The sequence below is a fragment of the Sinohyriopsis cumingii genome, chromosome 1 (assembly GCF_028554795.1).
Source record: "Sinohyriopsis cumingii isolate HCF-2022 chromosome 1, ASM2855479v2, whole genome shotgun sequence".
NCBI lineage: Eukaryota > Metazoa > Mollusca > Bivalvia > Unionida > Unionidae > Sinohyriopsis > Sinohyriopsis cumingii.
Window position 1 is genome coordinate 105,996,725 of NC_142961.1, and position 21,945 is coordinate 106,018,669.

The 21,945-nt window shown below is 34.5% G+C and overlaps 1 protein-coding gene and 1 long non-coding RNA gene across 2 annotated transcripts in view; both read left to right on the forward strand.

Annotated features, from left to right (window-relative positions):
- The window catches only part of LOC149807509 (uncharacterized), a 2,409-nt gene extending 1,935 nt beyond the window's left edge, over window positions 1-474 (forward strand). The window contains exon 3 of the long non-coding RNA XR_016420943.1: window positions 382-474. This is a non-coding gene — a long non-coding RNA (uncharacterized LOC149807509). The remainder of the gene's footprint in view (window positions 1-381) is intronic.
- A 14,020-nt stretch (window positions 475-14,494) lies between these two features.
- On the forward strand, window positions 14,495-21,744 carry LOC149807510 (C-type lectin domain family 4 member E-like). Its single transcript, XM_089967308.1, has 5 exons — window positions 14,495-14,575; window positions 15,633-15,718; window positions 16,044-16,143; window positions 20,579-20,810; window positions 21,583-21,744. Coding segments are annotated over exons 1-5 (480 nt in total). The 5' UTR covers window positions 14,495-14,514; the 3' UTR covers window positions 21,584-21,744.
- The last annotated feature ends 201 nt before the right edge of the window (window positions 21,745-21,945 follow it).

Below are 21,945 nucleotides of genomic sequence, written 5' to 3' on the forward strand. Positions count from 1 at the left end.
CTGCGTTGTTCTGGTAAAAACTATATAGTTGATACCTTCTGATCTCACACCACCAAATCTTGATGCCAAGAGACGATCTTTTTACAGCATTCCAAGCAACGTCTTGGCGTCCATTGCAACCAGGTGAAATCGTGTTCAAATAGCTCCTCCAATAAAACGTTGTCATTTTAATGAAACTTTGGTAGGACTATTTTAGTTGTCATATTCTGCCAAAGATGAGTATTGGATGTCTCCTGGACAACAATTATGCTTCCATATCAACTTGGGTTTAAGTATTTTGACTTAGATTAATTGGTCAATCGACTGTTCAGTGTTCTAAGTGTGATGTAGGGGCTTTTATATAAATAATATAAGTCAAGCAATGTTCGTCAATAATTTTAGCAATACTGCATTAGCCGTGGATGGATACCGATAAAGATTGATGATCACATTGAATTCAACTTTATCCGAAACCAGCTGCGACAACACCTATGATATTGACGGTGAGTAGGGCGACTGTTCATCAGTCTGTGTATGTCTCTATTCCTCCATCTCTCTCTCTTTCTCTCTCAGGAGGTTCCTTTAATGACCGGTTAGATAGACTTGAAAGGGTACTAGGATATATTCCAAATGAACTTTGATTGCTATAATTGTTCATGTAGAAACGTTTAGTAATCAAATATCAAAGGTATAGAAGGATTTTGAAATTTGCGGATATACAGATTAATTAGTGTTTCTTCTACAGCCAAATGACATTCATACGATATAAATTAGGCTTCGAGTTTAATCGATCAACCACTGAATCAGTAGTTAGGGAGGCCGAACAGCTAAGCAGAATCCAATTTTGGGTTTAGGCTGTTTTTACGTGATGTATGCTCCATTTTATAAAGAAATCTAAACATGTTAACCAATTTATAAAGTTTTTGTCACATTGAAAGTTTCCGTTTTACACTCTAATTTACTCCACCGAAAATAAACGACTGTGATTTCAGACACGCGTCCCTTGGACAATTTAACGAGAAAAATACAGTTTATTAAGTCTTGGGGCTAAATACTGGCTAACCTCAGAGCTTATGATTAATTGGGCGAGGTGAATTTCTTAAAAGCCTGACTTCCGTCTGGAAACACGCACACCCTCGTTTAGTTTATCAAATCCAGATTACTTCTTCAAACCGCCAATACGTTTTTCACTCTCACCGAAGACAGAACAATCTTCTCTTGTCCGCCTTTATTATTAGCAATGCTAGAAGATACCATTTTATCACACATCTTTAAAATGGCCCAAGTTTTCCCAAAATTTACTCTGGTCTGTCTCGACTCTGATCACGACAGAATGTACTGCGAAATTATCTCAACAAAAGTTTGAACACAGTTGCATGAAGCTTTTATACGATGTCAATTTAATTTAATCCATCAACATGAATAAAAAAATCTGAATATTTACAGTAAAAATGAATAATCTATCGGTTTTTGTTATTGTCATTATGCTTATTTACAGATTACAACTCTCGGTGTATTCAAATTGAGAAATAAACTAATGAGGTATGAAATTCGCAAACCAGAAGTAGGAAATTACATATTTATAAACTTAATCTACACTTTCCAAGAGTGTAATTAAAATTTATTTTTTGTATTAGTAACTTACACTTTTATGTCTGAATCAGACATTTTGAGTGTAACTATACTAACTGACACACCTGAAGAAACAGCACTTCTTTCGGGAAACACCAGGTTCATGGATAGGTATCCTTCCTTTACATTTATCAAACATCCTTCAAATTAGGCTTTAAATGCTTTCCCTGTTTTCTCTGACACTTTTGTATGAGGCTTTCCTTTGTGTGAAGCAAAACTAGGACATCACCGAGTGTAGTGCCTACCTAAATGTAACTCCATTTCCGCCGTCATATGAGCAAGATCAGGGTCAACGATGTTTACATAAATCATAAGGACGATGTTTACATAAATCATAAGGACGATGTTTATATAAATCATAAGGGAAAAGAACTGTATATCTCTAAATCATCAAGAATAATGCTAAGGACGATCTGGATTTATCTGTTTGTGCCCTAGTGTGACATTTAGTCAAATACAGTAATTTCAGATCCTTCAGTGCGCATTATACACAGCTAAATATAAGATCTTTTTGTCAGATCCCAGAGCAATAGAGTTTTGGATCGGCGCTTTTTACAACAGTTCCATAGGTCACTGGATGTGGTATCCTAACCATGACGTCATGCAACTCAAAATGTGGGTGCCTGGAGAACCTAATGGTCATGACGCCTGCATAGGGCTTCTTGAACATGAGAATTTCTACATGAATGGCGATAATTGCGACAGAGCTGCATACTTCATTTGTGAAGACGAGTAAGTTACGGGGCTACAAATAAGTTAAAAATTTAAGGATTCACCACCACTACCACCAACATCATCATCATCATCATCATTATCCTTCTTTTCTTCTTTTCAACAAAATTATAGAACACAAATCAATGAGACAGTGCAGCTACTTATCATCTGACATATTCCTATACAACAATGGATTAGTAAATCACGTTGAGGAGACGTTCAATCTTTTCTAGCATCTTGAATAATCTGCTTATGCTGACAAGATTTAAGGCCATTATAAGGATAATGAATGCTATGTATAGAGGCCTTCTTTGTCCCTGTGCTTATTTTGCTGTTGTATCATTCGGAAAATCATATCGATGTTGGCCTTCTCTGCTCTGAAGCCTCGTTGTGACTCAATATAGACTTGATAGCAAGGCTGTAACACGATTTGAACAACCACTTTTCCTATGGTCCAGATTGTTTACATTTCTAAATTCCGATGATTCGTTAAAACATTGTCACTACAGTTATATTTCATTCCATCATTTACATCCTCACTGTGTGGGACAGGTACAGCTAAGTTTGTGGAATAATTATATGTGTTGTCTTTATCAATATGCTCCTTTAACACATTTACAAGACAAACGTATATATGTTTCCGCTTCCCATGAGTGTAAATTATATAATTTTGGTCATTTACTTTCATTTCGATTGTACAAGAACAGTACAATTTAGCCCCAAGAGGATTTTGATGTGTGGGCAACAGAGCTAGAACTTTATCACAAAATGACTGAAAACTCCTTAATTTCATTTTTCACCGAGTAGGGCGTAGATTAGTTCTTGCTACTTCAAAGACGTTGACGACATAAAAATGAAATCAGGCATAGTCAAGAAGAGTGACTTTTAATCTTCATTGAAAGAAGATTTCTCTTTAGTGACTTCAATGGTCCACGCACAGTATGTCTAAAAACTAGTTCAAAAGGAATAAACCCCAGTGATTCCTGAACCGCAAACCTAACAGCAAATAAACGAGCTCGTCCAAATCCTGTCCTGTAAAAATGCAATATGACAAAATCATATTCTTCAAAGTTGGATAAAATCTTTCTAAATTTTCTTGACTTTAAGGATGATAGGTAGTAGCTTTAAACTATTATGTCTAACTGATTCACAATATGTTGCAAACATGCAGACACTAAAGTTTACCTTTAATCAGGATAGACATTTTGTTGGGAAGACCAACAAGTGCTAGAAAAGAACTTAATCAGAGCTTTTACAATAGATTTGGTTTAGATATTTCTAAAAGAAATTCCTCTGGAAATGTTGCGTACGTAAACATTATGGACAGCAAGTATGATGGGTCTTATGAAATGAACCAACAGAGTGTAATATTATTCTGCTAAATCCTTCGGTAAATACGAGAATACGTTGCAGATGAGTCTTGGGCATCATTTTGATTGGATGTTCTTATCAATTGACAAGTGTGTCAAGATCAACAGTATTTAAAAACATCACTTAATTTTCGGCCAATAAAAAATTATTCAGGATATTTTGATAAGTTGTATTGATTTCGTAAATGACCAGCCAATGGAATTTCATGAGATAGACTAAAATGTTCCTGTCGGTACGACCTCAGAACGAGCACGTGATAGCTCAGGGACCACTCGTCACTCGCGGGTACCTCAGTTGGTCTCCATTTTCTCATAGGGACACCATTTTTGATAAAATAAACTGGAACTCGTGTGGTTTCAATTTAACTAACAGCTCTCTGAAACAAACATGAGATCTCAGGATCATGTTCTTGTTTGATAAACAGTGATTGTCTTTAGTCACGCTGATTATAATTGAAGCAATGAGTAATAAAAAGAGGATCAAAGTTATCAATAACTATTAATTGATCAATATCAGGACTAAATGTTACCTCATCAAGAGCCTGACCAATAAATTCAAGAACTTATGTTGCCATAGGTCTGGTAACTGCACAAGAATGATGCAAATCAGGGATTTCACTTTGAACAGGATCAACGTTTGTGACCAAACAAGGCGATTTCTCAACCTTTGATAGATTGAAATTTGGAAGGACTTGTACGAGATTGAGATAAGATTTTACCAAAACATTACTGGGAGGAAACCATACAGTCAAATGAATCTCTCTCTGAGTCAAGGAATAGTCATCAGCTGTGCGAGCAGCGCTTTATTTCAATTTTAAAAACAATTTTTAATATTTCTGAAATGTTTTAAAGAAATTTAGATCCTGGTCGAGGCCCCAAATTATGCTAACACTCTAGGTCATATATAAAATGTGTAACAGACAATCCATTTATTTGCCTGAAAAAAAAAATGAAAATTCAAGAGTCTCTAACGCGAACTAAATCTCAAATATTTCGAAATATACTATCAAAAGTAATAAATACAGAATGTTCAGAATTAATTTCAACAGTATTGAGTGTCCTTAACACTGATGCAGTCCAGAATGCCTTTGAATGAGTGCACACATATCCAAAATAGCTTGCATAAATCCCCTAATCAATGAATGATCACTTCAGTAATTTCAATAAATATTTTAAATAAATAATTTCTCTCTAATTAGATATGACTGATTTAAAAATAGGGACGAATAATTTGTTTATAAAAGCACAATGTATACACATTTTGACGTGACCTATAATGTAATAGAACGTAGAGATTTCCAACGGAAAACCTAGTTTAACTGGCCTTGAACTCTTGCTACGTAAACATTTTGTTAGCTATGTAAAGATGTTGTCTACAAATTACAGATATGAACAAAATTTAAGCTTACAATATAATTAAAAATGTGTGGTTCACTTAATCATATTACCGTTTTTATATTTAATCAGGATTATTGTGAATACCCCGTGCTTACTAAGATTCACATATAAAGTCTTCTACTGAGAGAAATTATTTGCATTTGCTGCGAGGTAACTTTCATTAGCACATGCCAAATTTGGACTTCTTCGACAAAGGATTACACACAGTTTCCTAGAAATGTCTCTAAGGTAAATAAACAGTATGAATTAACAGGTTGTTTGAAATATTTCACTTCCCATATACTTTAAGAGCGTCTTGTGAATAACTTAGCATTATTTGTAGTAATTATTGACTAGGTGATCATTTGCAATATATTTCATTACCTGGAACTCCATAACCAACCAAACAATCACCAATGTCTCCATTTAATTTGGAAAGAAAGGTATCTCATACCCAGAGTCGTTGCACAGAGATAAACACACAAGCCAATTAATGCTTTGAGTTTTAAAAGGAAGATATAAATCTCATGAGAAGCCAACGGTGTTTCATTTTGGAAGGTAATACACATCTTCATAAGACAGAAAAGAATCCACGAAAAATATAAGTTTTATAACTTTTTCTTATAAACAAAATCACAGTTGAGTACACACGATTGGTTGCACTGATGCACATACATCTTACAGTGGATATATACTATTTCTATCTTTCGCCCGCCTTTGCAGAAGGAACCAAATAGAGACACGAATAAACTGCAGGTTTCGAGCTCACTCCCTCTAAGAACAGCAAGCACGTGAAATGGATCGTGTTATAAGCATGCGCATTACACATGCTGATCATATGGAATTTACCGACCGATCTAATTCAGTCCATAAATAAAATAACGAAATCGCGATAAGTAAACGTCATTACGCATATTAAGTGGATCGTCTGTGCTTACATTATTTGATGACTTGATAAACTTAGTAAATTATTGTTGTTCTTGGTGATATTATTGTTTTGGGTTTAACGCGATTTCTCTGTGCATGATAGGCTATATATGGCGGCCAGAATAACTCGTGGAGGAGGAACCCGGGAAAACTCCGGTAAGAACCACCGACCCACGGGAAGCTACTGACAAACTTTCGCACATACCCACATTGGCCGAGCCAGAGACTCTAACGCACGCTGACAGAGATGAAATGGCAATATTCGCTAGAGGACAGTGATTTTGACCGCTTGGCCGCGCGCGACCCTCTTCGTGAATTACATAATGTATAGACTGCATTGGTGATGCAAATAAACTTAGTGAATTTCATAACGTCTAGGTTTTACTGGTAGACAATTAAACTTAATGCATTACATAACGTCTTGGTTGTATCCTTAGAAAAGTAAACTTAGTATATTACATTCCATTTGGATGGATTGTAGAAAGTAAACTCAGCTTACTACCTAACGTATATGTATTGGTAGAAAGGTAAACTTAGTGTATTACATATCATTAGGCTGTATTGGTAGAAAAATAAACTCGGTGTATTTCATAACGTATAGGTTGTATTGGTAGGAAAGTAAACTTAGAGTATTACATAACGTCTTTGTTATATTGGTAGATAAGTAAACTTAGTGTACTACATAATATTTGGTTGCATTGGTAGAAAGTTAACGTAGTGTATCACATACTATTTGGATGCATTGGTGATACAAATCAACTTGGTGAATTACATAACGTCTAGGTTGTATTGGTAGAAATGTAAGATAAGTGTATTACATTCCATTTGGATGCATTGGTAGAAAAGTAAACTTAGTGTATTACATACTATTTGGTTGCATTGGTGATACAAATAAACTTGGTGAATTACATTACGTCTAGGTTGTATTGGTAGAAATGTAAGCTAAGTGTATTACATTCCATTTGGTTGCATTGGGGGAAAAGTAAACTTAGTGTATTACATAACATTGGCTGCATTGTTGTAATAAACGTTGAGCAGCTGAATAAACCAGGATACCTAAACAATATATATATATATATATATATATATATATATATATATATATATATATATATATATATTGTGTGTGTGTGTGTGTGTACAAATAGTGTTTAGCTTATATTTGGACTGAGTTTTTCAGAATTAGTGCAAAAATACACATCGGTTTAGGCAAATTCAAACTTTATTTAAAAAAAAGCAAAATTTTCTTGCACTAGTCCAAAACATATTTATAGATGATGATACATTTATTCCATTGACATACCTATCTTTACATGGAGTAGAGGGTGGTCGTGTCTAAACCTGTATTTTTCTGAGCCAGAAAAGTAACTACACTTGGACAATGTTAACACATAAGCGACGCATGTACAGACGGAGATGAAAAATAATATATGTCCATTACAGAACCCTATATAGTATTGCAAACAAAACCGGAACTTGTCCAATCCAGATTGGATATAATAATAAAGTTAATCTTTACTGATTGTCAGAAGCTCGAATTCCAAGCCAGGTATTAAGATTATGTACATATTGGTCTGACTTAATTTGGGACCCAGCATCCTCCTCATTTTCCATTTTACCTACTATTATAGATTGTATTGTCCAGTATACTGATATGAGATCATCTTTGTTCTTTTCGATTAGTTGATTGACTCTTAATAATCTGTTAGAGATACAATGCTTGGTTCTATACATTTTTTTCAGCCTAGGATTTTCAGTTGGTTCTTGTTTGAATAAACCTTTCGGTAATTCACAAAATTAACTATAATGTTGGCGAGTCCATATTAGGCCTTGATAGGAGATGGGATCTGGTTATATCGGACTTAGATATCTACTTAGATTTGTCGGCAAACATCTCTGACAACCCTATCAATATGTTTTTGTGCATAGATGTGGGAATCGTATAAATCTCTTCTTGTATATAATGCTCAGAAATTCTGAACTTTAAGATGCAAAGGTTAAACATTGGATACCAAGGCTGACACTCTAGACTTCAAGCTATCAAAAACACACTCAAAAAACTACTTGTTCAGTAAATGCTTGATGAACGATGTCAATGTGTCAAGAATATATTTTTTCAACGTAATGACTTGAAGAAAGGCAAGATCAGTTACTGTGATGTAGAACACTTCAAAAATATTAAAATGCTGTGCAAGGTTACTTGCATCGAATGAAAGCAATATGCTAAGGTCTGAAATTGACCTCAGAATCCTACATCTTTGGACTCTTTGACTGGATCACCCAGGACTCTACTTAACTTGTCTCTTGCTATCTGCTATTGTTTACAACACGCAACGTGAAAGTTCCACAATGGGTGCAAGTAAGTAATAAAGTGGAGCACAAACACAAAATCGAAACTGCAAAACGTGTGATTTAAGAACATTATATTAACAAAGTATACAACTCTTGCCTTTCATAGACTAAGAAGCAGTCTCACATCAAAAACAAATCTTACCAACGGATTAAAAATCACAAAATCCAAAATTGTTTTGCCTGCTATCTCTAGAGTGCTTGCATAATTTCATATGCGTGAATGAGAATTATCAATTTGTTAAAAAAAAAGAATTTCACAGTTCTGCAAAGTATCTTTATTTAACAATTGCTAAATTAATATTCACGCACGTGAATTAGTTTGACTTAATTTCACTTATGTAAAAAAGAAAAAAGTAAGATATGCAAATCAGGGGTATAATTAAACTAATTTCACGTATTTAAAGCAAGATTTAATTACACATGCCTGGAATTCTTTTCTTACATTTCTTGAAATCTTTCCACGGATATGAGAAACAATTATGGATAAAATTTGTCTTCATTTATGTAATTTAACCATTTTGTATGGCTTGTCAACAACATGAGCTTCATAAATTCAATACGCAGAGTTAACGTGTGCACAATTCCGCCCAAAACATTCAAAACATTTTCACCTGACATGCAGAGTGGCCGTACCGAGACAAGCTTCTAACAGTGCATGTAGCTTGAATATTGCGATAGTTACTTGTATGAAATTCTCTTGCAAAATTTCCTTTGATGAGGTTTGGACTTGACAACTACTGTTTTCAACGAGAAGGTGTAGCAAATGAAGTATGCAACTGATAGGCATGCCTTTGTTTTCGCCGTTTTGTCCAATGTTTGAGACAATAATCGCACATGTCTCCGTTAGAGCTGAACAAGGGTATGTTCGGAGCAAATATCGATTGTCGGAAAATGTTTATCTATCTATCTATCTATCTATCTATCTATCTATCTATATATATATATATATATATATATATATATATATATATATATATATATATATATATATATATATATATATATATATATATATAGCATGTTTAAGACATGACAATGAATGTATAATGGGAATTGTACTTTGGTTTATTAGGTAAGTTTAATGATAGATGCACAAACAACCACATCTGTAATTTATATTTGAAATGAGTTTGATCGATTGTAAGACCATTGATGGAAAGACGATGGAAATATTCCATTGCATTCTTTTTATATTTTGTTAAAGTACAGACACCCTATGTCACCCCATTAGGAAAATTTTAACATTTTAAAAAAGTATAAATGAAAATAAAATATTAGTGCTGCATAACCTACCTGGGAAGGAGACGAAGAAAATGCCCCACTGTAAATACAACTCTTTCTAATTCAATGCTTGAACTGTGTACCGAAAAAAGTGAATAAATCAAGTACCTAGTTAAACCATTTGACAAATATTTCACACGTTTTCAGTGAATTTAGTTGCAATAAAAACATCTCTTTTAAATGAAAAATATTTGATAAAATTATTTAAGGTAGGCACGTTTTATATATGTTATTTTTTTTATTCATGGAAGATATTGGTATGTCAAGGAGAAATGTGCTGTATCCATTGCGTTTTTCAAGAGCAAAAGCGCCTAATTTGCTCCCACTTCTAAAGATAGAAAGTTAGCTGCTTTGCAAAGACTTCACTAGATTTTCATAAAAACATTTATGTTATCTTAGAAAAACTAACAAAACAGTTTGAAACATACCAAGAGAGACCATGAACAATACCTGTTTATCTCTTCTACTTAGAGTCGCTCAAGAATGTAATCTATTTTTCAGACATGGAGAACCGATTGTTGGGTGAAAAGAATGATTTGTGGTCTATCCGTGTCACATGCCACTCATATAGGACAATTGGTACAATACATCCAATTTAAAAATGAACATTCCACTGGAATATGTTTTCAACGAAGGTATATTTGTTTGGGAGATAGATGTTTCCAGTTTCAGAAAACGCTGATCAGTATCTATCGATTGTCATGCATCACATTTGTTATTGGTTTGTAATCTACAAATAAAACTCCGAATTATTATGCAGTTGTTTATCTTTACATCGGTATTGTACATCCAATATTGTGCTGTTATGCTGACATGCAGCCACGCCCTACTCACACACACACGCACGCACACACACACACACACACACACAAGAAAACATAGTATTTGATTATGTGCATTAATTGCTTTGAATTTAGATACCTTTTCAAAAGTAATACATATTGTAAAGACGAAATCAAAAGTCTCTCTCTCTCTCGTGTATTCACAGCATCGTGCATTGATCCTACGTATAATTTCAGCCCTTATTTAGTATTTCTTATCAAGGCCCAATTTCACATACGTGATACCTCTTCAGCAGATTTATATGGAAAAAATACTGATTATCATCATTAATACTTCGAATTTGTTAGATTTTTAAATCAAATTTTATCTCCGATCAGGAAGTTTCCGTGCTGACAAGCTGGGCATCATATGTGGACACTGTAAAAACCAAAGCCACAGAGGCTACAAGGAAATTATAGAAAAATGAACACATACGAAAATGATTGTAAATAGCGGCCAGTATAATTGGAGGTTGAAGAATCCAGGAAAACCATGGTAAGGACCACAGAAGCTACTGTCAAAGTTCCTAACATGACCGCTTTGGTCGAGCCGACACTCAAATGCACGATGATAGAGGTGAGATATCAATCATTTGTAAAGGCGAGTGACTGAGACCACTCGGTCACCCGAGGGCATCCAGCAAACAGCATGGACCCTAATCCGACGACACATTATGAGTTGACAGATCTGAGTCTACACTGTTGACTGTTGCATGTGCATTGTGCACAGATAAATCTGAACATAAACTGTTTAGGATAGGGTTAAACTAGTCACTACCTTAGTGACACCACTTATTATTGCAGCTCCCCACCCACCATCCTCACCCCAATACAACAAAACTATATAAACGGAAAACAAAAATATAAACGAACAACAAACATACCAAAACAAAAACAATATTTACTTTCAGGACTTAAATGTACAACCTGAAAATGTTTCATGGTAGGAAATTAAACAAATAAAACCGGCATTTTTTGGAATATTAGACAACGGTTCTAAGGTTTTATATCCACAGATATCATATGTATAATCTAAGTATATATGACATATAATATGGGCAATGGAAATTTGTAAGGAAAAAGTAAATATTAAAATTGCACAAAGTATACAGAAATAAGACAAATCAGCTTTACAGTGTATCAACATCAGAAAATCTCAATTGCACAAATTACAGGTTACCACACAAACTGCCGCAAAAGTTACACATGTGCATATGTTCTGATACTGCGTATGCACTAAAATCTATTTGTACCAAATGAATCAGGTGCTACTTTCATTACTGAGTACTCCTAAGTCAAGCCTGTAAAAATACTAAAATTGCATCAATAGAATTTTGTCTATAATTTTTCTTTTAAATTACAGATAGGATAAGCTCTCAAAAGATGTTTTTACTAAAATTTTAATTTTCATTATTAACCAGTTATGGACCACCAAACCCGTAAATACTCTATTATTTGTTCACCAATTTCTAGACTGGTTCACAGTTCTTCCGTATAATTAGTACCATGTGTCCTCAAGCAGTCGTTGAGTTGAAATCACCGCATACTATTATGTTTTCTTGTGTAAAGCCCTTTAGATAGTCCATTAAATTAAGAATAAAGGCTATCTTGCAGTTTTGTATTGGTGGTACATAGTAATTTACAATATGAATTTTGTTTAGTACTAGGTGTATGTGTCTTCCCTTCAGAAAATATGGGACTGATAGTATTTTCCAGTCTGATTTGAGATATTTTGCATTTACAAGTATTCCTACCCTGATCTGCTGCATATTGGGTATTTTTGGATGATAAAGACAGCATTTAGACTGTCCTCTATATAGTATGTAATCACCCTTTCTATGTTATGTATTTCCTGAATGCAAATTATGTCGAAAGTTTTTGTTATGTCAATTCGTTTCTTCGCCTTTTCGACGTTTATTCCATTTGTGTTGATTGATAGCATTTTAATAATACTTTTTGTAGTATTCATTTTAGATAGGGGAGGTCAGTGTGGCAATGTAATAAAAGTGGTATTCGTGTTTGTGTTTGCATTATGTATATGTTTCGTTAGTTTAGATTTGGCGTGTTAGAGTCCATTTGGGTGTGTTGGTTGTTTTCGTTTCCCTGGTAGTCTTTATGGTTGGTGTTGTTGTTCTTTGTTTGGTGTATCAGGTCCGTTGTGCTATCGTTGACTGTGTTGGGGGCCTGGTCTGTTAAGTTATTGTCGGTGGGTCCCTCTGGTGGTTTCGGATGTTTGCTGTCTGGGGTTGTCTGAATTTGTGTTGTCACTTTCTTTCCTTCCAGGGTAGGGAATATGTCGCTTAGAATCATCTTCGTCAGGTAGGATTTGCTTTTTTGTGTTTTAGGAGTGTCTTTGGTCACAGGGCGTCTCTTCATCGTAGTTGTTGCCGTTTTTCTTTTTTGCCTGCTTCTTCTTCCGTCGTTGTGGCGTTGTTTGTGTCCTGGGAGTTTCCATGTCTTCATCCGTGTTAGTATCTGTCTCGGTGACAGTCACGGTCGAGGTTCCCAGTTTGGACTGTTCCTTTGCTTCGTGCTTGAAAATCGTTCTCTTTGTTTTGGAGGATTTGCTCTTTGGAGATCTGGTCTGTATGCGCTTTGCACCCTTTTTTCCTTTGGTCGGTGTCGCTATCTCCATGGGTACATCCATGTTTGTTTCAGTAGTAGGTGCGTCAGCATTGTTTGCTGTGAGTGTGTTAGTGATGAGTGTTGTTATTGGTGCTTCTGCCATAGACTTCGCATCTGTAATGTAGGTGATGGGTGTTTGTGTTAGTGGCACATTGGCTTCTACAGTATCCGGGGAAGGCTCTGGATCACTGTCATCATCACTGACCTCCCCTATGATCTCATTGGCTACTGATTTAGCATAGGTTTTGTTTGGTCTAACAGTACAGTCTTTTTTGTGGCCTGTATTGCCACAGCTGCCACATGGCATCACCAAGTGGCATTTATAATATTAATCACTCTTTTCTAGCACATGTTCCACCCATCTATGAAAATACAACAGCATATTTAACTTTATATTAATTTTAAATGCAATGTGGGCAAAGAAATGTAAAAATATAACAACTATTATTAATATAATTACTGAACAATTACTGATTTAAAGAAAGTATAACTGTTATTATGATCTTATTTACGTACGAGAGGTATGATCATAATCAACGTTTTGTTAATTTTGGTCCATATTGGTTACCATGAAATGAAATAACAACTTTAACCTTGTAAGGACATGTATGTAACCATCATTGTATGACCTATAATCATCAAACATCAGACGATACACTGAATATATTTCATAATCAAAGGCAATACAGGTATAGCAAGTTCTACTGGAGTTTTATATATGATGATTAAAGTAAACGAATGCACTTTACAAAAAAGTGATGTTCATTCTTTTTCATTGTAAACTTATAAGAAATATTGACATTTTTGAGGAAATTGTGTTGTAAGATAGTTGCGTCCTTGCTGGGTACATCTTTACATCTGTAAACAACCGCTAGACGGCGCGTGTCCAAAACTAATCGGAAAATCCCGTTTTGTCGCTATAATATAGAGCCCGCGATAATACAGCGTTGGAGTATACTGCCGTGCAGGTAAAATAATGCGATCTTATTGCTAAACCACGAAACCTGATAGCGGTAAAAAATGGGTATGGCGTGTATACTGTATGTTTTCATTTCAATTCCAATTTCAAAACGTATATATTTAAAAAATATAAACGTACAAAGAATTCATAGTTACGGTTCAAATAAAAACTTTAAAAATTGTAATATCAAACAAAATAAAATGTAATTACCAGCGCTGAAATGAAATGTACAATGAATTATTAGCAACGGTTAAGGCAAATACACAGCCGGTCAGATAACATAATACTAAATTCCTAGTAGCACAAGTCTCAGTGTCAATCTTATTTTTAAAAACCACAATGTCCAATGAAAACCATCGTTTTTTCCAAAGTCATCTGCATATTTGCATAAATGAATATTTAATAAATGGGGTTTTGTATATAAACAGTGCGCATGCAGTGATTGGGTTTGTAGTTGCAACTCGACGGTCTGTGTATGTGCTTCGACAAGATGATGATGGTGTCGCTGATTTTCGTTTCAATCCTCGTTATAACAGGTGAGACACGCCAAATACGTTTAAATTATTCTCTTCGTGATAAATCAGCAGTATTTTAGCCACACGTTTATATATGCAATTGTCTAGGGCTACAGTTCTTGGATAACAGACAATTTGTCAACACTAAGATGAGCTAGAGAGAAGTATCATATCACTCAAGGGACGAAATAGAAGCAGACGATAATGAATGAAATATTAACTTAAAAAAAATACAAACTGTCACAAAACAATAACCTGTTAAGGATAATTGTATTGTATTGGGCTCACAGTTTTAATATAGGAACTAGACTAGGGTTGATTTTTTTCCGCATCCAAACTCGGTCAACAACTTGTATCAATACTACGACATTTATTTTTTGCAGTTACTATATAAACTGTAATGCTAGTGTTTTCAGGAAACATTATATGTAGTCCAATAAAGATTGTTTTACGATGATGCTAATTATTCAAGCGATGTGTAAGAGCAGTCGTTGTGGAACATTTTCTTACTGGTAATCATAGAGTGAATACAAAAGTCTTAACCACATTAGATAAATTTATATTTACATAGGCCTAAAATTGAGCCGACTGAGTAAACGACATCTGTCACTATTTAGCGTTTGTTTTTACCCAGTAGCTTTGACACAAAGTCAACTTTGTCGCAGTTTCGTGTCTGTGATGCAATCACGAGACCTCATGGAGATCGAGGAGATGTTTTATCCATCACATCAGCAATGTTTAAAATCGTATTTGCCTGAAATATAAGCAGACGTTTCTTTCGTACATTTGCTTTCAGCATCGGCTGATTCCCATGATCTTCCAGTTATCAAATGATTAATCATTTAATAAAAGAATGTAGAACTATTTTATAATCAAAATTTAAACGTAAAAGTGAATAATCATCGATATTAATATTTGTGTAAATATATCTAATTTCAAGGACCTCAGACGCTCTCAGTGTTGTGCAGCATTTACGATTCAGTTTTCATTGAATTCGCCATTCAAAAGTAACATATGACGCGAAAAATAATCATCAGTTCTTAGCAATGTCTAAAAAAATTGCATTATGAATTTTTAGCTCTTGGCTGTGATCTGGGCTGGCAATCGTTCGAAAATAGCTGTTATGCCTTTGTGAAACGACCGGATAAATGGCCTGTTGCTATGGTAAAGATATGTCTATCTGTCTCTTACACACACACACACACACAGATGTATATATATATATATATATATATATATATATATATATATATATATATATATATATATATATTGATTTATTTATTTTTAAAAGAGTAGCTGCATGCACCCATTATTGACTGATTACTCAAGGTACGGTTGCATTGTCGAAAAGTAGAATAAAGACAGTGAGTTTCTAATGAGCAGACACAAATTAATTTTGATCAAGAAGCCACAGCCACATTTACAGACCCATACATACTTCAAATTGAGTCTGGATGATTGCCATTTATCTGTATTCCCGTTTCAGCAATACTGCAAGGCCATCGGAGCTAGTCTTGTTAGGATCGAGAATGAAGATGAACTTGGATTTCTTCGGGTTATACTGCGTGCTCAGTATAAGACAAATGGTATGAAGTTAATATTGAACTTTAACACACACACACACACACACACAGACACACACACACACACACACACACACACACACACACACACACATATATATATATATATATATATATATATATATATATATATATATATATATATATATATATATATATATATATATATAATGGCGTCTCGGAGCCCTTGAGTTTAATTTGCATTTTGAATTCAACAAAACATTTGCCGACAACGATGTAGCAATCATCCGTGTTGTACTCGCTTGGGAAAATAAAAAGCAAAGGTTGCTCATAGTTCAGACTACGTGGGCTACTAATACGCAACAAAGTACACCGAGCAGCAGGAGGGGGTCAACCGACCAGGGGCCGGCCAGACATGAGTGAAAAAAATGATTTTAAAAAATTACATGGAACCGTTGGAATGACCAACGAACAGCAACACAACTATATATGACACAATGTGATGCTTTTTCGTGTGATAAAATGTGAATACTTTTTTTATATGAGCAATATGGGGGGAGTTAATCGACCTAAGGGGTGCCGGACGAGTCTTCACTAACTTGTACAACAGATTATTCACTAACTTGATCAATGTTATTGTTTTTAATATAACGGTCGATGTAATCTTGGTTTTTTTAATTTTTTCATAATCTGAAGCATTTGTTACCTCGAAGTATCTTTTCAACGATATTTTCTCCGACCACAAGCTACACATAATTGTGTTTTTCTTTATCACCAACTCCAAAAACCATTGAAGATTTTGGGCTGGTACTTCCAAGTCGAACGCTTTGTAAATGAATCGCACAGTAATCACTGCGACATTTTCTTTCACAAGATGTAGAAGACCCCATCGTCAGCCACTTGCAACTGTTATATGTTTGGTTGACAATTATAATATTAGTAAAATTCTAATTAGATGAAAGCCTAATTAGAGAATAGCTATTATGTATATTTTTAAAAGAAGTAACCATATAGCATGGGACGAGGGGACGAGGCTAGATTAATGCAACAAAAATATCAAGATCTCGCCAGGAACAAAATCACATTACCAAAATCTAGAACAGATTTATATCTCGTCAAAAATTAAATCAGATCACTAGAGCAACACAAGATGAGCTTACAAGGTTCTCTGCGATTGAGCCAGAGCACATCACCAAATCCGATTTTGACAGATTACCGGGTGACAGAAAGCAAATACCATCTGAGTTACAACTGTATGATTTTATCAAACAAGCAAAGAACGAATTTATCAACAAGCAAAGAACGAATTTATCAACAATCAAAGAACGAATTTATCAACTATGGTGCGTCCCATGTTGTTTTCAACATTTAAGATTGATGGCGATGGCATATTTATTGATTCCACAATGGATGACAAAGGAGTATCTGCTGTCGTCAATAATCTTGTTGATGACAGCACATATATATTCAGAATAAAATTTATTGTTGAATATGTTAGTGAAGATGGTCGGACTTGGATTATTCGTGATAAACGTGACCTTCTTTATTTCGCCCTATGTATGATTCATTCACTGATTCATTTACTATGCACTTTTTGACCAAGTCAATATAATTATTATCCCTCAACATTTGAGCATTAAATTTCCAATATCCTTTCCTCCTTGGGTACTTTGAAAAAGCTGCACCCAAAACCACAACTAAATGATCTTTCCAATGACCTGGTAAGATAAGTACATTAGATGTATTCATATAAATATAATCAGATACCAACAAGTAATCTAATCTACTTTGTTTCAAAGGAGATTTATGCCTCCAGGTATAATCTTTAAGTCATGATTGGAATTTCTCCAGGGGTCGATTAATTCCAGTTCGTTTCTCAGGTCTTGGATTGCTGATCTAGACTCAATTCTTTACACTGAAGGTATTATAAATACTTTGAATTAAACAGCATGCAAATTGTGTCCAGGAAAAATGCATAGCCATTGATCAGCTGTGAGAGTTTCTAAAATACCTTTCTTGAATGAATTGAAAAGCAGGTCAAATGGCTTCTGCGTGATTTTCCTAGCATTTTGTCCAGTTCACAATCTCGTAGACCAGATTTTAGTCTTAACTTTTGTATTTGTTAATTTTAAAATCTGTGTTATGTAGTTTTTATGAACTTTATATTGTTAAATGCTGAATGTAGTTTCAATCAACTTAATATTGTTGAATGTTGTCTATTTTTATGAGTTGTGCATTGTAATTTATTATCGTATTAGTATATTGCCGGCACTGCAGTTATCACGTTTTATCATGTGTACCATTTTGTTATATAATATTGATGCTCTGGGACAGTCTGGTCTCATGAATTCATAGGACCTGCACGTTAAAACTCCTTTATATTCAAGTAAGCTGACTTATCTCATCTGTCACATAGTACAGATTGTTTATCTTTCATAGGCTCAAACCTTCCATTGTCTTTGATAGTGATGTAAATGAATTGTAATTCCACTGCTTGACTGTTTTCTGCTAGCAGACAGCTTTTAAAAGATGTATCGTATCTCTTCCATTCAACATGTGCATATTGTTTTCCTTAAATTCTCACGGTCTTCACAATCGTTTTAAGCTCTGAGTGCATCATAATTTTACCTTCAAGTCTTCCAGTAAGTAAGTGGGCCACGGAACTGATCACGGCTGGGATTATCAGCGCCTAGCTTCCCACCATTTTGACCATTCCGCCTATGAGATGCCAAACCGTTAGTTCTTCTAAAATCAGTGACGATGGATCGATCCCTGCCACCCCAGGTGGATGGACGAGAATGTGCACTCTCATATCGCTCAGCCATCACACTAATATCTTCTAACGTCGCAAAATCACGCTCCCCTAAAAATACGATCAGTTCTTTCCGATACGTACTGAGGACATGTTCTTTCAAGATCTCTTCCCGTATGCCTTCGTAAGTCATTGCAGTGCCTGTCATTTTAATCCATTTTTTGAAAAGCACGCGTGCGCGGGTATGAAATTGCGCGTGGGTCTCGTTGTTCGCTTAGACCAATCTCTGAAAAGTTTGCGAAAACGTTCAGCCAACAGCTCGTAGTGCCTTAACAGCGCTTTCTTGAGAACGTCGTAATCATCTACTTCAGTCGGTGCCATATTATGATAGACATCCTTGGCACCTCCTTGGATAGATATTAATGGCCCACTGGTCTTCGGGTATACGACGGATTAAAGCTAACTTTTCAAACTGAATTAAAAAGTTATCGACGATTTCGTCTCAGTCGTTAAACATCGGCATTTTTCTCTGAACGTCTATCCTCCTTTGATTGTGGGTCCGGAATGTTCATTCAGTTCTCGCCCCTCCTAGATTCCGTTTCGATCCTTAGTCTCTCCCTGGCTAACGTATGTTCTCTCTCCCTGGCTCTTTCTTCTGCCTGGAATCTGGATAACTCGATTTCTCTTTCTTTTTCCTCGGCTTGTCTAATTCTTTCTTTCTCTGCCGCCTGCTTTGCTCTGTATTCCCTGAGACTCCGCTCATACATATATACATAAAATATACATACATACATACATACATAATATACATACATACATATATGCATATAATATATATAATATACATACATACATACATATAATACATACATACATACATACATACATACATACATTCATACATACATATAATATATATTATATACATACATACATACATACATACATACATACATATATACGCATAATATATTTAATATACATACATACATATATACATATAATATATATAATATACATACATACATATATATACATATAATAAATATATAATATACATACATACATATATATATATATATACATATAATATATAAAACATACATACATATATATAACATACATATGATATACATACATACATATACATATATATTCATAATAATAATAATAATAATAATAATAATAATAATGACAATAATAATAATAATAATTAGGACTTTGTATAGCACCTAATCTTTAGAAGCTCTAATGAGAAAATATAAAAAAACATGCTGAGAATATTTAAGGTAGGAAGCATTATTAGGTCTTTAAGTTTCTTCTTGCAGTCGAAAAAAGCAAGTTTTTAGAGCACTCTTGAATGGTATCACTGTGTCTTTGTGTCTAGGTTAAGTGATCCATTCATTCCACGTTGTTGGGCCCTGGTAAGAAAAGAACGCTGTCGATATGACTTTGTTTAATTCCACGTTGTTGGGCCATGGTATTCAAAAGAACGCTGTCGATATGACTTTGTTTTCATATTGTGAATAATGAGTATACGATTGTCAGAAGAGGAGCGTAAGTATCTTGCTGGTGTGTACACGTGGGTGAGGTCGGATAGGTATGCTGGACTAGAGTCCGACAGTGAAACGTTGCACAGAGAACACATTTTGTGTTTGATACTGTATACATACATAAATAGATATATATAGACATATATAGGTTAATATATATATATAATTTCAGATAGGACACAACCTGTAATAGAGTTTTGGACAGCTGGAAATGACATTATTGTTGAAGGTAGTTGGGTATGGGCCCCTGACAATGAACCCATGGAATCTGCTCTATGGGGCACTGGACAGCCGAGTGATTCGAGTAATGGAAATGACGATTGTGCAGCACTAATGAACTGGCTAGACTTTAATCTAAATGATGACAACTGTGATAAAACTCGTTTTTTCATTTGTGAGATTTGGTAAGTCCCTAGAAAGATAATTAGTATTTCAAATACGTTTAAATTGGTATCACATATCAATTTTTAGTATCGTTTAATTGCTGGCTCAGGACTCTTTTGTATCAGTTTAGTAAATTCTGGTAAAAAGACTTTCATAACGTTGCATCACTTCATTTACAGAGTATATATCATTCATTTCGTATCTTCAGCACGTGTTAGACATGAGCAAGTATACGAAAACCTCTAAATATTCATTACATAAACAAGTGCATTATTCAAAGAAAATATCAGCCGCTTTGGTATAAATACCTTAATTAAAGCAAACGTATACGAGAATGTTGGCCCAGGATTGTAAAATAATTTGATAGTCTGGTGCTGAAGAACCGGTGACATGAAGGTAAGGGAACTATTACTTTTAAACAACGGTTATCAGGAACCACTGGAATGAACTTATGTTGTCCAAGTTGTATATTTTAATTTATTGAACTAAATACTCTAACTAGTTTTCAACTCAGTTATACAGTTTGTACTAGTATTTAGTTCAGATTTGAAAACTAGATGAAGAATCATCACAACAAGACACACCTTGGCAAAGAGTTGTTTACATATCCAATTTAATGTCTTCCAGTTGATTTTCACCAAACAGTGTCGATACTTCAATTTGTATCTTTTCCAAGTTCTAAGTAAACTAGATGAGTATTTAGCACCAAGGTAGGTCAATGTATAATCATAAAAGTCAATACATTTCGAACTTGAAACGTTGTGAAATTAACAATCTGTTTTTCACTTTTAGAACCAATTGATCAAATTCTAAGACGCCAAGGAACTGGTTACAACAGCTTGTGTAACAGGATGTGACCTGAATGGATGTCTAGATTAAATGACAACACAAACAATGTGGTGAAAGATGGAAGTTTATGAAATGAATTAATAAATATATGTATATTCTTTTTAACATGTAGAGCGTGATTCTTTCAAGCTCTAAAGATACGACACATTCAGTTATTCACACATACATTTGTTATATGTGAATGAATTTGTGACTTTATGAAACCTTATGATAAAAACAAAAATTCATACTATCATTAAAAAATAGAGAAACAAATGTGATTCATATATTCAAAATTTGAGGAAACACGATACAGTAAAACCAAGA